This window comes from Tricharina praecox (genome assembly GCF_024521635.1).
Source record: "Tricharina praecox strain CBS 144465 chromosome Unknown BZA05scaffold_9, whole genome shotgun sequence".
NCBI lineage: Eukaryota > Fungi > Ascomycota > Pezizomycetes > Pezizales > Pyronemataceae > Tricharina > Tricharina praecox.
The window spans coordinates 604,704-621,476 of record NW_026250411.1 but is presented as its reverse complement, the minus strand read 5'-3'; the positions used below and the strand labels follow the sequence as shown (position 1 = coordinate 621,476).

Genomic DNA, 16,773 nt, shown 5'->3' with positions numbered 1-16,773 from the left:
TACTTTTAACTCTTCACCCTCCTACACACATCTCGATTTCTACACCATCCCTACAACTTCTCGACTCAATCTCCCCATGCTCAAAGCTCCGCGATGAGTGTGAAAGCTCTATTGAACTACGTCCTCGAAGAGGTCGCCATTGATGGTGCTGAAGGTATGTTATATTTTTTCATGTTCTCTCTCGTTGCAGTCGCTTTTCTGTGGCGAAAAATAAAAAAAGGAATCGAGATGCAGTGGTGGGGCATGCCTGCTCACCAATGCCATCATCAACATCGCGATCTCCCGTCGCAAAATTTCACATTCTGGTTACAGTTTGACGCTACTGGGTTCTAGTGTGAACCCAAACACATTACCCTGTTGGGACGTGGCTGCTTGAATGCTCGCTTTGTCACTTTTCCCTTGGGAATGTGATAGGTTCGAGACTTGAAAGCGGCACCGATTTGGGATATTTATCACTGTCTAGTTTCGTGCGATCCGACCGAGTTAGTGCTGATATGAATTTTGCGACTATTAGGCACTGACGTCGAGGAGCTATTCAAGTACGTCAATGACTTCTATGTCAAAAGCCGTCAGGAGCGACATTATGTTGGTGAACTTCTCTGGGCCGATCAATTGGAGGGTCGAAAAGAAGACGGAGATGAGGACATGGCTGGCGACGGCGATGAAGCTGCTGCTGAGAGAGACCGCATCGCTGCTGAGTGTTGGGGGACTCCAAACGTCAAGGAAGAATTCCAGGAGTATGTCTGGGGTCTTTTGAGACAGCAGAAGGACTTCAATGTCGGCCCAAAAAACGAATCCCGGGGTATGTCACTGGGAGAAATAGTCGACAAATGGAGGGAGAATAAGGACGACGCCAATCTCCGAGTGTATGCGAGCGAGGATCGTCGGTGGCGGACACTTACAGGCCATGGCCCGGATCCGAAGAGGGTAAGCTTTTGTTCCCTTATCACTCGTTGTGATCGTATGCTGATCTCCCACCAGGTGCCAAACGCCGTTTTCAAGTGTCTCGAGGTGATTGGGAAGCACCGTGAACAGGGATTGATCCAGCCGGACCTTACCAAGATCACCGGTCAAGATAAGAAGTCCATCGCTGGCCGGACGACCTTGCTCAAGGAAATGGGCTATATTGAGAAGGTCGCTGTTCTGGCCAAAAGCATGAACACGAGCAAGCTCACGCTCACGAAATTTGCCTATCTACGTGACAGGAAACTAGCACAAGATCACAAAGATGACAGTGGGTTAAAGGGCAAACCTGCATCCAGCAAGAGCAGCGAGCGATGGACTGGCGAAACCATTCACCTGGAGAGTTTGATCAGAGCTATCATCGCGGAACTCAAGAATGCCAAAAATGGTGTTATACAGAGAGGTGATCTCAAGAAGAAGCTGGTATGCAATCCCGTTCCCAATCGATTTGGTTATCGAATGCTGATCTACGTAAGGGTATGGACCGCTCCAGATTCCACTGGCGTTCTCTTTCCCGGATTCTCCGAAAAGTTGAATCATTCGGCGTGTGGAAACGAATCCGGGTTCCATTGGCCAACAATCGCAGCTATGACAAGAAAGGAGGAGGCACTGTAACCGTCCGATGCCACGCGCGGTGCATCAAGTTTGTTCGAGACATAACGGCCGAAGATTGGCGGAGGCTTGCAAATTCTTCGAAGATGACGATTGGGGAGGAGGATGAAGAAGAGGATGAAGCTTCTGACGCCGAGGAAGAAAAGGGAGAACGGGAGGACGAAGCCGTGGATGTTGACGCCATCAACGAGCAGCTGGCCCACGTGGATGTTGACGCCATTGAAAAGATTCCCCGAGAAGTACCACGGTGGACTATGACCGTTCCGATGCCGAACATTATCTACAACTTGGTCAAGGGAGCCGGCAAAGAGGGGATTTCCAGCATGGTAGGTGTTGCTTCTCGAGTTCTATGAGCCATTTACTGACTTCATCCTTGTAGGATGTAGTACATCGTATTATCGGACCGTTTTATTACAGGCCAATGGATCAAGTCTTGCATCGAATGACCGACTTTCCATCGAAATCACAACCAATAGAATATATCCATCTAGCTGTTATCCGTGAGACTAGTATCACTCACCGTCAGACTCATTATCACTACTTCTGCTATGAATCGCATCAACAGCTTGTCAAGGAAGGACTTGCTGTTGAGCCTTGGGCGATTACATCAAAGAAGAAAGGCGTCAAGAAAGGATCGCAAACGGAAGCATCGGAACGCCCGTCACCTGAGCCCGTTGAAGAACTCGACGAGTACGGCTTTCCGCCTGTTGCCACGAGGCGTCTGGTCAAGAAAGATGGCTCTGCCAGCCTGGCCGACAGTTCGAATGTCGGTAAGAGTAAGGAGAATACGGCGGCAATGACGGGGAAACCTGGCTGGAAAAAGGGCGTTGGTGAGTGCAATTTCCTGATTACCTCTCCCTCCTCCCCCCGAGAATTAAAACTTATTGGATGGAAAAGCTCGTACTGGCCGACCCCGCAAATATCCGAAGGGAGAGGAGCCGTATCTTTCTGCCAAAAAACGGAAAGCGATTCTCGAAGCAGCGGCAACAGAAGCAGGGGAATCACCGAACCCGAGGAATGGAGAGGGTGAAGACGCCACGACGGAAACGCCCGTGCCAACACCGAAGCGTCGCGGAAGACCACCGAAGAAGCAGAAGACAGACGATGGTACTCCCGTTGAGCCCAAGCGCCGAGGACGCCCCCCGAAAAACCGTGCCGCGGCGACTAAAGCAAATACTACACCAGCAACCCCCGCTCAAGGCACCCAGGAATCAAAAGCCCCAGCTGGAGTCCCCGAGGCATCAAAAACACCACTTCAAGACTTCCAGGTACCAGAAACTCCAGCTTCTTCCGCAGCGAAAGGCAAGGAAAAACGGGCGATTCGGGCGACAAAAACTTCTAAGGCCACTGTACCCCCAGTCACTCCTCAAGCCTCTCAAGAAGCAAATCCGGATGTCACCGCGCCTGTGTCTGTCGATGCCACGCCTACCCCAGCGCCTGTAAAGCAGGGCCGTCCACGCAAAACCGCAACACCCAGGACAGTAACACCCAAAACCCCAAGGACCACACGAAAGCGCAAGGCCGTTTCCCCACCCCCCGCGGAGTCAGCTCCAGACAAGCGTAGTCGGGCTGACGCACTCCCTGACACCAACGCTCAAGTGCCCCTTGTGCTAGAAGAGCCTACAGATGTTCCGATGGAAGATGCACCAGCTCCCGAAGCCCTTGAAACATTGGGTGAGCCGGTTGTCGTTGGGCCACAGGAGATTGTTTCTGGAGGGGCAGGAAGGATCCCTGAACCGTCGCCAATGGCAGAGCCCGTAAACACTCCAATGAAAATCGAAGCGGCGCCCGAGAAAGAGCCTGAGCCGCTTGCTCCGGAGCCGAAGATTGTGTTCAATATTGATGGCATTCCTGTCGAAAACGAGGGTCTCGAGGAAGGTGACAACGACTCCTACGGATCCATTGGCGGAATGTTAGCCCTTGGTCGCCAGCAAGTGGTCCTGGATTTGATGGCGGAGCACGATGGGGTTTTCCCTGGTGGTAACGAGCTTCGCCACGCCTTCAACCAGAAGTATAGACAAAGGAATCCGAAGGCAGGAATAGCCGATCGTCGGCTTGTTCGCGGTGTCGTTCAGTCACTTCAATACAAAGGCAAAATCAACCAATTCACCTTCAGCTTCCTAAACGGACGAGGAATTCTCACAACCAAGAAGCTCTTGGTAGATATCAAAATACCGATGGAGTCCCCGATGATTGCCGAGGCTGTTAGACAGATGAAGGCTGCTGATGGAGGTCTTTGGTATCCACCAGGAGTTGACTTGGCTCCAGAGGTGAAGGAGAAAATGTTGAATCCGACGAATACCTGGGTACAAGCGCCGCAGAGTGCCATCGAAGAGACCGAGTTCGACAGGATCTATCCGACTTCTGTGGAGAATATCAAGAAACAGCGCGAAGAGAGAGCGGTAGAACGTGCCGTTAAGAATGCCCAGAAGGCTGAGGAGAAGCGGGTGCGGCAGGAGATGCGTGCCTTGAAGAAGAGCGGCATAATCTCACATTACACCGGAAAGTTCACCGAGGAGCAGAAAGAAGAGGCCCGTCGAAGAAAGGCAGAGCTCAGCAACAAGATCCACAAGCTGCGACACAAGTTTCAGGGACCTATGGACGACGAAGCTGAGGAAGATACAGGCCCTCAGACGATATGGTGGGAAGACTTCGTTCAGCGTCCTTCCTCTATTTCTCTTCTTAAAGATATTAAGGACGTCCGAAATTGGGAAATGCTGAATAAATATGATAAGTCGCTTAATCCGGCAAAGGAAGACGGCCTCGTTATGATCAATCACTTTGGACCTGAAGTGGAGGTTGGCGAGGACTTTTCCCAGGTGCCGCCTTCTATGGAGCACATCGTGAGAAATACTGTCTCCAAGACAGGTGGAGTGAAGAGGACTGTTGGGCGCCCTAGCCTGTACATGGCTGTGCCCAGGCCTCGAGCTAGAATCGCAAGCTTAACTGGTGTAGAGGAAGATGACGGTGGTCCGCCGCCGGTTGGCAAAAAGAGACGGCGAAGAAGGGTATTACAGAAGGAGCCGACAGTTTCCCGTCGCCAGCAGGCAATGGCCGCTATTCACCAAACCACTACGCTTGAAACAGTTGATGAGGAACAGGAAGGCAAGTTTGGCGGATTCGATTAATAGCGAATGATGCTAACTTACAGTAGTGCATGCCAGGAAGGACTGGAGGTATAGGAATAAGTACACGATTCCGAAGGAAGACGAAGACACCCTTTTGATTGCCGTGATCATTGTCCGGACCATCTTTGGCAATGTTGACCGTAAGATCAACTGGGACCTCGTGAGGAAGGCTACACCCCAGCACTTACCGGTTGTTCTGCAACGCCGTTGGCCACGAGTACGCGACGTTCATAAGACTCACTTGAAGAAGCTTCAATCCGAATTCGAGGAGATGTACCTTGAGGCTTACGCTAATGATGAGCTACCGGTAATCAATCTCAAGGACCCCATGAGTTTTGATCTGCCACTCCATGTGAAGTGGTTCCGAGACAACCTTGAGCTCCCTGAGTAAGTTGCTATCCCTCTTACACCGGGAGTTGGTGCTAATATTTCCAGGGCTCATGCTGTTCCTGAACTTTCGGCTAAACGGGAAGTCTTCGACAACTTGTACAATCTTCGCCTGGAGAAACCATCGACATGGCGTGCGGACTATCACAATCCGACCTTTACGATGGGCAATAGGGCCAACCATTTTGTGTGCTATGCCTACGAGGTTCCTATCAGTCCTGAAGTCGAGATCAACAAATCAAGTGAAGTGGTTGACTACGTCAAGTCAATCATTAAGGCCAATGTCATCACCGATGCTGCCAGTTACAATCCTGCCGAAGCCTTCGCGCTTATCCACGAACAGCCCGAGGATGCAGTAGACGAGGCTTTCTTCGAATTGAACAGTAACAAGGTCGTCGCTCACCGCAAGGAGCACAACCGCGTTGCGCCTGGTCGGAATTACGAGTTGACGGATAAATTTCATTCCTCACTGCGTACTCCTATGGACGAAAAGCTGTTTGCTCAGGCCCTCAAGTTCGATCGCAACCTCAAAAACATGTTTGTTCAGCAACAGGCCGTGGAGCTTTCGCCATTTTTGAATGACGGATCGGTGGCGTGCATCTTTGATTTGGTTGCTAATGGACGGGTATGTGATCAATCTATTTTCTTATTTCGCATTAGCTAATTTTCATACAGGTGCGCCTCGAAAAACGCGAGTACAAAGCCAATGCGATGGGACTGGTTGACGGCTACGAAACTCGCTCGATGCCGAAGCACATGGTCGACTTCAAGGTTTTCATAATGTTAAAACCCAGCTACTTCGAACGACCGGTAGTTGCCCCGCTTCCACCGACACCGGAAGGGAAGAATCCTGCCAACCCGATTGAACCCATGCGTATCTGGATCGACATGAACCGCAACGTTATCAAGGGCATGTGGCTCCGTGTTGTTACCTCGGTTCTCTCGATGATCACTGGACGGCCTGGTATCCACCCGCGCGAGATTTCGAAGATGTTGTGTCCGGGTTTGACGCTGAAAGAGTCCCTGGATGTCATCCAATGGCTCTGCCAGCGTGAGGCGATCGAAATCAGGGGTAATGTATTAACTGAGGATTCAGGATGCTGGGCGAGGGAGGGATTCTACAGGGCTTTGGGTGGTCTTTAAATGGAGGGAGACCTTGTATTCATCATTTCATTGCCGTTCTGGCTGCTCATAACTGTACATAGGGCGGAGTTGTAGCCTTAGCACATAATCCCTTTGTACTGTTCATATGTATTTTCCCACACGTAATACGACCAGTTATCAATGTAGCCACAGAGTAAAGTGAATTAAAATACCGGTACTACAAACCCCACCGGCATCCGTTCCTCCCACTTCCTCTCCTCCATCTTTGAACTTTCTAACACCAACCAAACCGTGTCCGGCGCCGCCTCTTCCAACGCACTCCTCAGATCTTCCCTCTCACGCAACACCTCCGCCCCGCACATATCGCACACCTTATCCAGCACCTCATCGCTCACACCCACATGCTCCACAAGAGCAGTCAACATCTTAACCACCGCATCCCACAGCTTATACCCCGTGCCATACACTCCCATCCCACCCGAGCCACCCCGTCGCTCTTTGACCAGATTCGCCCACGCGTGATTATAAACCTTGAAAATTCCCGGCAATCCATCCCTCACCCGCGAAGCCAAGAAGTCTCCGGAAGTCTCTGCGATCCCCGAAATCGCCTGGCACGCTTGGATGACTACACCCGGCTCGGGATCGTGCAGACGCGCATACACCATCGGCCAGATGTCGTTGATTACGGGAAGGTACTCGCGCTCGTTCATCGAGAGGGTAGACGTGCTGTCTTTGATCAAGTGCAGTACCTTGGCCCGGAGACTGAAAGAGCCATGCGTTAGGTAGTGCTGGCTGAGCCGTGTGATGCGCTGGACTATATCATAGGTTTTGGACGGTGGGGGTGATTCCTCCTCGGGCGGTGGGGGTGGAGGCCCGTCTTCGTCTTTGCCTTCGTTGTCGTCCGGAGCGGGGGAAGAGAGGGGGTTGTCTTTGTCTTTGCCTTTGCCTTTGCCCCATGGCTTGCGAGGAAATTTCCCATCTGCCTCGTCGCCGTCCATTTCTTCTTCATCTACTGGGAGTGAATCAAGTGGTTCCAGTCTGGGCCTATTCTCATCCCGATACTCTTTCAAAAACAGTATGAACTCATTGTCCTTCAGGATCCTTCGTTTTTTGCGTCGATTCCCCCCCATAGTCTCTCCATCAAACTCGATCCGCTTCACATCCGGGTCTCCTTTGGAGCTTTCCTTTACGATACTGGCGAGGACCACAAACAGCTCCTCGCACAGTTTCTCATACTCATGAAAGCCATCTAGAATGGAGAACATGCTGACGACGAGGTCGTCCAGGTGGGGGACTAATTTGGGGCCGACAAGCTTGAGCATCATGTTGAGGACTATTGGCGCCTGCGGCGACAGGTCGAAGATGTTGAGTTTTAGTGAGACGGCGTTGACCATGTAGTCGACGTTGTCGAGGAGAAGTTCCTTAGCGCTGGAGTACTCGCAGCTGGCAGCGATGTTGTTGAGAGCGACGATAGAATGGTTCTGCACTTCAGCGGACGAGGAGCCGAGATTGTGAACGACCGGGTATAGTGCATCCACAAGCTCGCCGCGGAATTCACGTTTCTGCGTTTCTGCGACTAGGGAGAGGGCTTCGAGCGCGAGACAGTGGAGAGGTGCATTTTCGACGCTCTCGGCTTCATCTTGGTTGGTGGTGATTAGATTCTCCAAGGCGAGCGCGAGGAGCTCATCGGTGACGTGACGTTGTAGGATGGATGGCTCCAGGAGGCCAAAGTCGAGATACATATCGACTTCATTCCCGGCGCTAACGGATCCGCGGAGGAGGTTAATGGCTATCCAGAAAGATACTGCCCGCTCATTTACCGAAAGGCCTCGTGCTCCTGCGTCTCGGAGGTGACGCTGTGCGAGTGCCATTCCGTTCTCTTCAGATGATAGCCTGAGGGCTCCCAAGAGCCGCTTCATGCTCTCCATGGTCCCCATTTGACTCCGCTGGCCCACAATCACATCTTGGAACTTTGCGATCCTCCCTCCCGAAGTTGTATGATCCGCCAACAGCATTTCAAGCTTGGGCCGAACCGGGGTTGCTCGTACCAGTGTCGTCCCGGCGTTCTCTGGTGCTTTGGCAGCAAGCAAACTCTCCTTGATGCCATCGGCGAGCATGTCCCTTAGAATGTCCGACTCCATATTTAACTCCATGCACAACCCAAACGCAACGGATAATCTCGTGATGACACGCTGCTTCGCATCTTCGTTGTTTCCAGTCATCACCCGCGGTAGGCCAGCGATCCATGCATCCAGACATTCTCTAACAGCATCTTTCACCTTGCCCTCCATCGATGCCATCACACGGATCGAGTTTCCCGCCAGACTAGCCAGTGACTCGTCTTCGTTGCCAGCGATAACGACCAAGGTCTCCACCAGTATCATCGTCGCTTCATCGAGAGACGATGAACACAACTCTAGGAGTTGTAAGGATAGTTGCAGAACAGCGGTACGAACCTCGATCTTGGGATGTGTCCGTAGCTTCAACACCTGTTCCAGCGAAACCTTGGTATTCGCAGCGGTAGCCTTTAACCATGATTTCGTCCGACGAATCCCCACCGACTCCGTGTCACTTGCTTCGGCGTCGGGAAGGTTGAAGACCCGTACATCGTCCAGAACCCTCGAAATGAGCCGCTCCAGCAGCTTCACCATATCCTTCAGGACCTGATACGGCCGCTTCGTGGTCTTTCCCAGGCCAAGTGCTCTGACGACCCCAGAAACAACACCGGGATAGAAACTGGCCCTCATGTCCTCATCCTTGACCGTCTCCAGCAGCAGTTTATCCATCGCCTGTAGCGACACAATCTGGAGCTCCAACATATCCGCCTCCGAGAAAGTCGTAAGCAGCGTAGTGACCGTATGCCCCACAGCAGGAATCGAGTCGGCCTCTCCAATCACTGCCGCGCCACCAGATCTCACAAAGCTTCCAAAGAGATTCAGTAGACACCTACAACCTGCCAGCTTCGTCTCCTCACTCCTGTTCCCTTCCTCCTGCTGCTGCTCCTCCACATTCGGATTCCCCCCAATCACGAATGTGAGGAGAATCAGCAACTGCTTCCCCATCTCCGCCGAGATGTTCACGCGCCAGCAGGTGCATATCAGCACTTCGAGACACAGCAGCGCCAGCTCGAGCGAGTGATCGTTGAGCTCCCGGTACCGCCGGAATACGTGTGACAGCGGGAAAAAAACGTAGTCTCCCAGCTTTTCGTCGAGGCGTTCTTGTGCCGCATTCTGCAGCGTTGGATAGAGCTCGGCCAGAGCAGCTGTAAGCTCACGGTTGTTGGGGCTAGAGGTAAGGATGCACCTGCTGAGAGCGATACAGCGTGGTTTTAACTATAATTTGGCGTTAGCAGAAGCTCACTGACTGATGACGCTTCTTGATACTGCGCACCTCTTGAAAGACTTGCAGTCTTTCGCTGTCATTTTGGGCGGCTAAGAGGGCTTGGGATTCCGAAGATATCTTCTGAGGGTTTGACATTTCTCTTCAACGGCTATGGTAGGCGTGGCTTTGCTTCATAATGTTTGCCAGATAAATAGCGGAGTCAGTCGTTACCTTGAGGCTTACTAAGGCGGGTAACTAATACAGCTAACGGCGAGTGATGTAATGTGCTTTGATATGTAGCCAACATCGTACAACAGCAGATATGAGGTCGCCATAGTCTGTAAAGGGCTGTATGCGGAATATACTGGATTTCTCTCATATAACCAGATATGTTGAGTAAAATTTCCGCTAATGAAAAACATAACTCCTCTTTCCCTTTTCTCTATGCCTGATCTGCAAAGCCTACCCCTCTTCCGTGCCAATCATGGTCTCCTCATCCGACTCATTATCTGGCTCCTCCTTCGGTGCCGGCAGTTTGCCACCCGACTTGGCTGCCGCTTCGTCGAGGACCTTAAATCCAGCGGACGTTAGGTAGAGATACGTTGGACTCCGGTAGCAGTCAAGATACTGCACAAACGCAGTAAAACTTCCAGCTTGTTAGCTTTAACTCCTCCGTCTCATTTTTCTTTGGGGGCAAAACTTACGTATTCTCACGCTCTTCCTGATCGTAGATCTTGGAGTAGATAAACTTCTGCTTAAACGCATCGATATCATCTTTGTACTTCTCAAAGTCCAGTGGCTCACGGTCAAAGCCTTTCGATATCTTCTCATTGTAGTGTGTGAAGAGCGGGTGCTCAAGGAGTAGTCCCAAAGCAGGAGCTTTTCCCACCGCGATTTTTCTCGGTCCAAAGGCCTCTGTAATTCGGGAGGGGACACACCCACTACGAACCACCATCATCGCCAACCCCACCATTTTCCGAATTTGATGCATCATGAAGGACTGGCCATGGACGTGGATCGACAGCCATTCTGTGCTACTGATCACGAATGGGTCGTTAACTTCGAAGGACCTGATGTGTCGCTTGGCGCTCGGGTCCTTGAAGGTCTTGTCAATCGTGAAGTTGTAATAGTTGTTTGTGCCCACAAATTGGCGGAATGCTTCGCGCACACGCTCCAATCGCTCCGGAGATATGCGGTAGGCGCGCTTTTCTTGCATGTAAATTTCTCGGACTTTGCGAGCCAGCGAGTCCTCGCCGTCCTTCTCGCCGTCCTTCTCGCCTTCGATTGCCTCATTCGGTTCAGTGTCCTCTTGCTTGTCCACAGGTTTCTCCTCTTCCGCCATGACTTTCTCAATAACAGGCCTGGCCTCATCACCCAGTTGCTGAATCACCTTGTCGTTGACTGTGGTCCACCAATCCTCCACTTCCTTCTGCCGCGATAGATAGCCCTCCAGGTCATCTTCCTGCTTCGCATACTTGAGGCAAGCTTTCGCCAGGAACGATCCGGGATGTGGTGGTAAGAAAACGTGAGAGGGTACAAGGTACTCGTATTTCCGACTGTCGCAGAGCTGGTAGCAACTGAAAGATCCCGTGGTGCGGATGATATCCCACACACGGATCTGCTCAGGGAGGGCGGCGTTGATCTTAGGGACAATCTCGGGGTCTTCGACGATGAGCTTGAGGGAAACGACATTGCCGGCGGCGTGCACGCCTTTGTCGGTTCTTGCGCAGCGAACAAACGACGACTGGTGCCCCAGTTAGCCTCCCCCTCCGCAATCGCCAATTCCTGAAGCGCGGGAAGGAAATACCTTCTTCGGGTCATCGGAGTTGGCGCGTGAGATAGCGCCAGCCTGCACGAACGCCTCGAACAGATCGCCCTCGATACTCTTGAACGGAGGGTTAAGCTGCATACCCTTATACCCACTACCGCAATAACTAATCATGACGGCGACCTTGCGCTTTGGCTTGCGCTCCTCCCTGTCGGCATCGTCGACGCCCTCGAGCGGCTTCCAATCCGTCCTCGGACGTTTCCTTCCGTTGTCGTCCTGATGCCGGCTGAGTAGGGAGAAGAGAGTCAGTCAATTAAGACAGAGACGAGCAGGAGAAGGCGAGACGCACTTACTTATATTCGTTGCGGCCCATGTTCTTGTTCCTCTTGCCGTTGGTATTGACACCGCGACCTCGACTGGCGCCTTGGCCTCGACCGCCGCGTCCACTGCGTCCATCGCGGTGAGACGCAGATTGCTGCTGCGACTGCTGTTCTGTGGAATCCGTAGGAGGCTTTCTGGAAGGAGGCGCTGCAGGAGCTGCCGCCACGGCGGGTGTGTCATTATTGGTTGTAGACATCTCGTAGTAGGATGGTGGGGCAGAGACCAGTGGGAAAAGTTGGAGAGCCTGTAGGGATTGCACTTGTATGATAGCGCGGTGGAGCTAAACTCCATGGACTCGGGTTATTCCGCAACATGTCGCATCACTCGCACGCTCAGTGACAGATGATGAAGGGTAATAAACGACGAAGACTGTACTATGGCAGTTGGACTCCAGAATCGCTGTAGTGGTGGACTACAATGCAGAGAGCGCTTTAATGGTCAAGGTAAGTTCAGTAAGCAGCTTCTGTTAGGTATCGTCGCTCTGACTTACCGTAGGTGCGAGTGAATGCGGCAGGTGCTCACCATCGACAAACGTGAATGAGAACTGCAAGATGCGATGCATGCATATGGTCAAATAACTCGGTATAAACACAATCGATGCTCCCGCTGACGTCAAACATTACCATCCATCCAAGGGTCTCAACCACCTGTCTCGCTGCTGCTGCTGCTGCTGCGGTGTGTCCCGGCCTTAACCGTGTCCCCGAAAGAGATTCTGTTGATAATCTAAGATAGCAATCAAGATCGGATAGCTTGCATCCCATTCAACCAGTTATAACAATTACGACTAACCAATCGAGGAATCCTTCCCTTCTTCCTTCTTCCCCGGACATTGCCCCAACAATTGCTTTCATCGCTCCTTCCTCTCCCCACTCTCTTCTCTTTCCGCTCTCTCCATCCCCACTCCTTCCATTCCCTCTGCTCCTATCCGTTGTCTCTCCTCTCATTGACCTCTTTAATCTCAATCAAAATATCTGGTTAAGCTCAACAACAGTCTTACCGATATCACAGCCATGCCTACCACAGCCATGCCTACCAAGACGAAAGACAAAAGTGTAAGAACGACAGCTCCACTGGGCTCCCGTCTTCAATTTGTTTTGGTCTGTCCGGTGCGGTGGGAGAGAGAGACTGATATAGTGGCTACGGATTTAGGACTACAAACTGCCGACATACATGAATCCAGAATCCCATCGGATCGTGAACAATTATCTAATTTCCAAGCCGAAGCCTCGACCTCAGCTCCTTCTTGAGGCACCACCGGAGGGCAAGCAATCACAGAATGGGCATCTAGAGAAGAAGAAGAATGTCGCATTTGACCTCTCAGACTCGACCTACTTGGTGCCCAGTCGTCCAGCACCTCCTTGTCCACTTCCCCTCTCGAACTCCCCATCTCTCTCTTCTGCTAAATCAATTTCTTCGATTTCCATTCTAGATACTCCTCCGGGTTCTCGTACTCAAGGTCCTACTCGTTCTGACTATCCGCCGGGAGCGCCTCATTGTCCTACCCGTCCCCCTCCCCCTCCTCCAACTCCCTCTGGTCCCGCATGTAAACCTTTAGGAACCCGGCTGCCTGGAGCTCGAAGGCCCATCGATACTGGGAGGTTGCCGGATATTATTAAGGCTGGAGAGTCAATGAAGGTATCGAAGGAATCGATGGCTATCAGGTTACAGCGCTCTCTGTTGGCCCGCAAGAGGAAGAAGGAGCAGTCTGCACTGTCGGAAATCTTCGAGCCTCCATCCAAGACCGTGGCCGCGGTGTCTGTGCCGCCGATGGAGCCCGTGGATTCTGAGACGAGTGGTGGCATTGTCTATCCTAAAGGTACTTAATCACGGTCTTTTCTGTTGGTATTGGTGCTAATATCTACATAGAGCTTGGTGATCTTATTCGAAAGAGCGGGTACTGCGTCCTTGCTCCGGCTTGTCCGATGTGGGTCCTCAAGGACGTCCGTGAGGAGCTCCGAGACCGCAAACTGGCCTCTATTGGACGCTCGAGCGTGTCTTTCGGTAGCACTACCACTCTCTCGGTCCGCAGTGGATCGAATACAGTCGCAGATTTCATCCATGACAAGATAAAGACACCCTGGAAAGTGACCTTTCATGCTGCGGAAAAGAAGGTTGGAGCAGCCGCTCCAAATGCATCTGAACCTACCAGTGCCTTCGACTCGGATACCGACGACGAGCGTGCGGTGCCTCGGATGACCAAGTATGTACATTCAAACCACAATTTGAGGTAAAAGAGCTGACCAAGTTTTTAGTATGTGGTTTCAGGGTGCCAGATGTTACAGTAGGTCCAGAATCCAATGGTGAAACACTCCCGGAGGCTGATAATTGAAAACACAGTTCCGTTGTGTCCCTTTGAGAGATTAGCGATGCCGCACTCTACTTTTCACTATAAACCAGTAGACCTTCATGCCTTCGAGCCTCCGGATTGTAATGAGATCCTTCACGTGAAAGATTCAAAAGGTCACAATTACTTGACGGTCGAAGAAATTGATGGGAAGCTTCTTGTCACAGTCGGTCTTCTAAAGATCATCGTAGCCGAGCTGGCCAACCCGATCTTGACCACGCAACGCGAGCGCAATCGATATGCTTTCAATCCGAGTCTGTTCCCTCCAATTGCCTAAATATGAGTCTCACTGACTATATAAAGCCTTCGATCTGATGGACGCAGTCATTTGGGCCATAACAATGACAGGTCAGAGCGTTGAGTTTGTTCAAGCCTTTAAGCGTCAGCTTTGCTTTGGGGATGGGAAAGGTAGAGGAGAGGAGAGGATATGGTATATCCGATCGAAAATTAACCTTCGAGTGTAAGACACTGATTATCATGAAGGCTTACAGAGCTTCTCCAGTACTGGCTCATCACCTATCATGTGGACTTTACTGATCCCGAGGACGAGGAAGAGCTTCTGGAGGCCTACCAGCAATTCATTTACACTTCGAAAAGCCTTAACATGGATTCCGAAGTTGTCGAAGCGACGATGGACGTCCTGACCAAGAGCCAAAAATATTTTAACGAATTGATCGAATACCTGCAGCGCAATGAGGGACACTTCCTCACTTTTGACGACGCCTGGGTCACTTACTGGTCGCCCCCGTCAGAGGGGAAATTCATTCAGTTTTCTATAGATGCTACTTCTGAGCAACTCGCCAACTATCTCGCTGCGGTGGTAACAATCCCTGACAGCTCTAAGAAGGAGTAGCGGTTAATTATGTTTGGGACAGCATCTGGTGATGTTTCGTGATGTCTGCAACCGAATGGCCTTGCGGTCCTGGTTGAGGAGGAGCGAGGAGGACCCAAAGCCGTCGAAAGTGGATGCAGACAGTCCAAGAACTTCCTTGTCCGTCAAAAAGCCCTGGGAAGAATCAGGGCAACGGGTTGAATTGTTCTTGCAACGTATTGAAGTGGTATGACATCTACTATTGTTTTTCTTCGACTCAGCTAATCCTTTCTACAGATCATCCATTGGGTCGCTGTAGAGATCCTCCAAGCAGAATGCGTCCAAGACCGAGTAGACGCGATCCAATTGTTCATCGATACTGCCGGAAGACTGAAGACGATCGGAGACCTTTATGGAGCATACTGCATAGTGCGAGGCCTCTCCGAGCCACCTGTCGGTGGACTGGAAGTCAGTTGGGAGGTAGGTGTCTGGGGGGGGGGGGGGGGGGGGGGGGGGGGGTGAGAATATCTGAACGAAACTGTCTCTGACGAACATTAGAGTGTCACCCCAAATCGCCTGGCCCTTCTAAAGGAACTTCGAACAGATCTCGTTCATGAGGATGGCTACAAACGCTCATACCGCCGGGCGATGGCGCCAGTCGTCCCGAGACTGGGTAAGTAAAAGAGTGGCCAGCTCATGGCGTATGCTTGGCTGATCTTCAATAGAATTCTTCCTTGATAGCATAAGGAAAATTCACCAGCAAAAAGATGATAGTTTCAAGCACAACCGCCTCAACAAAACCCACCGCGATATCCTCATGGAGTCCCTGGGCGGTGTGGACGTTTCCCACTACACGAATACCTATATTCGTCCCAGCGGACCCGCACAGCAGCCAGACAAGCTTGATGTCCTCAAGTACTACAACATGAAGAAGATAATCCATGCGTTCAGGGAGAAATCTGAAGGAAAGTACGCTCTGTCGGATTCGGTTAGACGCTATTGGCTGGTTTTCAAGATTCACGTTCCCAGCGTTCATGCCCTTAAGCTCGTACCGGCGACAATGCCGGCTACGATTGGAGGCAAAGCCTCTCGACTTTACCACTTGTGTGAGGCCGTTGAGATTCGCATGTTACAAGCCTGGATCATGGGAGAGCCACATCCGATTTACCCTGCAGGCAGCGTTAACGAAGTCACCACGGAGGAATACAGACGGCTCTTGAGGCGGAATGGGCAGAGGACTCTCCTCAACGCTACCGGCGAGGTGGGAGAGATTTAACTTCGCACATTGATGGATCTCCCGGACTGGAAAGGATTCACCTTTCAAATTCGCGCATTTGCAGCTGGTTTTTCTCTTCTCTTGTTTCTTGATTTTTCTCACTTACTGTTATCGCCAGTACTCATGATGATTGCATACTTAGGAGGATAGGAATTGGTGTTTACATTGAGGACAGGCGTTGATAGGGCTACTTGGCTGGGCAGATGATAACTTTACCGTACGATGATGATGAGGATGATGATTTGGCCTTTGGCGGCGTGTAGATTTTCTTGCGTTTCTCGTGTCTTTGTATACATGGACACCTTGTCATTTTAATGCTGAGTGGTGACGCGGACACTGCTTGGGCGTGAGACCGCTGGAGAGAATTGCGGTTGATACAAACCTACTTAGGTTATAACTAGTAGTGAGATAAATTGGCGGTTGATAAGGTGTACTTAATTGGGGGAACGGATACTGTCTGTTTTTCTGGCTTGAATTGAATCTTGCTGTTTGGCGAACTCTTTCCCCTCCAGCATTTCATCCCGTGGTTTTGGAAGTACTGGATACTTCAACAAGGGAGTAAAGCGTAGTAACAAGACACACGTGTTTGCAATGCCCTAATACGCTACTATTGTTCACCAAACGGAAAACAATGTTTTTATCCCCAGTTGGACTATATAATGCTTAGATACACTCAAC

General features: G+C 51.3%; 5 protein-coding genes across 5 annotated transcripts; 3 read left to right on the top strand and 2 right to left on the bottom strand.

The window, feature by feature from the left end:
* Nucleotides 1-26: 26 nt before the first annotated feature.
* Nucleotides 27-1,717, top strand: BZA05DRAFT_271356 (B-block binding subunit of TFIIIC-domain-containing protein). Its single transcript, XM_051480238.1, has 4 exons — nucleotides 27-154; nucleotides 515-927; nucleotides 982-1,386; nucleotides 1,457-1,717. Exons 1-4 carry the CDS (start codon nucleotides 94-96, stop codon nucleotides 1,496-1,498), a joined length of 921 nt encoding a protein of 306 aa, XP_051340405.1. The 5' UTR covers nucleotides 27-93; the 3' UTR covers nucleotides 1,499-1,717.
* Nucleotides 1,718-5,819, top strand: BZA05DRAFT_271357 (uncharacterized protein). The gene is made up of 5 exons (XM_051480239.1): nucleotides 1,718-1,901; nucleotides 1,962-2,405; nucleotides 2,473-4,680; nucleotides 4,730-5,090; nucleotides 5,139-5,819. Exons 2-5 carry the CDS (start codon nucleotides 1,997-1,999, stop codon nucleotides 5,752-5,754), a joined length of 3,594 nt encoding a protein of 1,197 aa, XP_051340404.1. The 5' UTR covers nucleotides 1,718-1,901; nucleotides 1,962-1,996; the 3' UTR covers nucleotides 5,755-5,819.
* Nucleotides 5,820-6,366: 547 nt separating this feature from the next.
* On the bottom strand, nucleotides 6,367-9,728 carry BZA05DRAFT_351983 (armadillo-type protein). Its single transcript, XM_051481305.1, has 2 exons — nucleotides 9,585-9,728; nucleotides 6,367-9,526 (listed from the first exon to the last, which is right to left on the bottom strand). Exons 1-2 carry the CDS (start codon nucleotides 9,669-9,671, stop codon nucleotides 6,398-6,400), a joined length of 3,216 nt encoding a protein of 1,071 aa, XP_051340403.1. The 5' UTR covers nucleotides 9,672-9,728; the 3' UTR covers nucleotides 6,367-6,397.
* Nucleotides 9,729-9,879: 151 nt separating this feature from the next.
* Nucleotides 9,880-11,903, bottom strand: BZA05DRAFT_394913 (tRNA pseudouridine synthase). The gene is made up of 4 exons (XM_051483379.1): nucleotides 11,637-11,903; nucleotides 11,323-11,569; nucleotides 10,220-11,259; nucleotides 9,880-10,161 (listed from the first exon to the last, which is right to left on the bottom strand). The coding sequence occupies exons 1-4, from the start codon at nucleotides 11,858-11,860 to the stop codon at nucleotides 9,978-9,980; spliced, it is 1,695 nt and encodes a 564-aa protein (XP_051340402.1). The 5' UTR covers nucleotides 11,861-11,903; the 3' UTR covers nucleotides 9,880-9,977.
* Nucleotides 11,904-12,674: 771 nt separating this feature from the next.
* BZA05DRAFT_468442 (ras guanine nucleotide exchange factor domain-containing protein) lies at nucleotides 12,675-16,095 on the top strand (the record flags this gene model as incomplete). Its single annotated transcript, XM_051487850.1, has 13 exons — nucleotides 12,675-12,716; nucleotides 12,814-12,999; nucleotides 13,094-13,207; nucleotides 13,309-13,480; nucleotides 13,531-13,864; nucleotides 13,917-13,945; nucleotides 14,062-14,262; nucleotides 14,312-14,356; nucleotides 14,500-14,828; nucleotides 14,884-15,066; nucleotides 15,117-15,299; nucleotides 15,378-15,492; nucleotides 15,545-16,095. 13 exons carry the CDS (start codon nucleotides 12,675-12,677, stop codon nucleotides 16,093-16,095), a joined length of 2,484 nt encoding a protein of 827 aa, XP_051340401.1.
* Nucleotides 16,096-16,773: the final 678 nt, after the last annotated feature.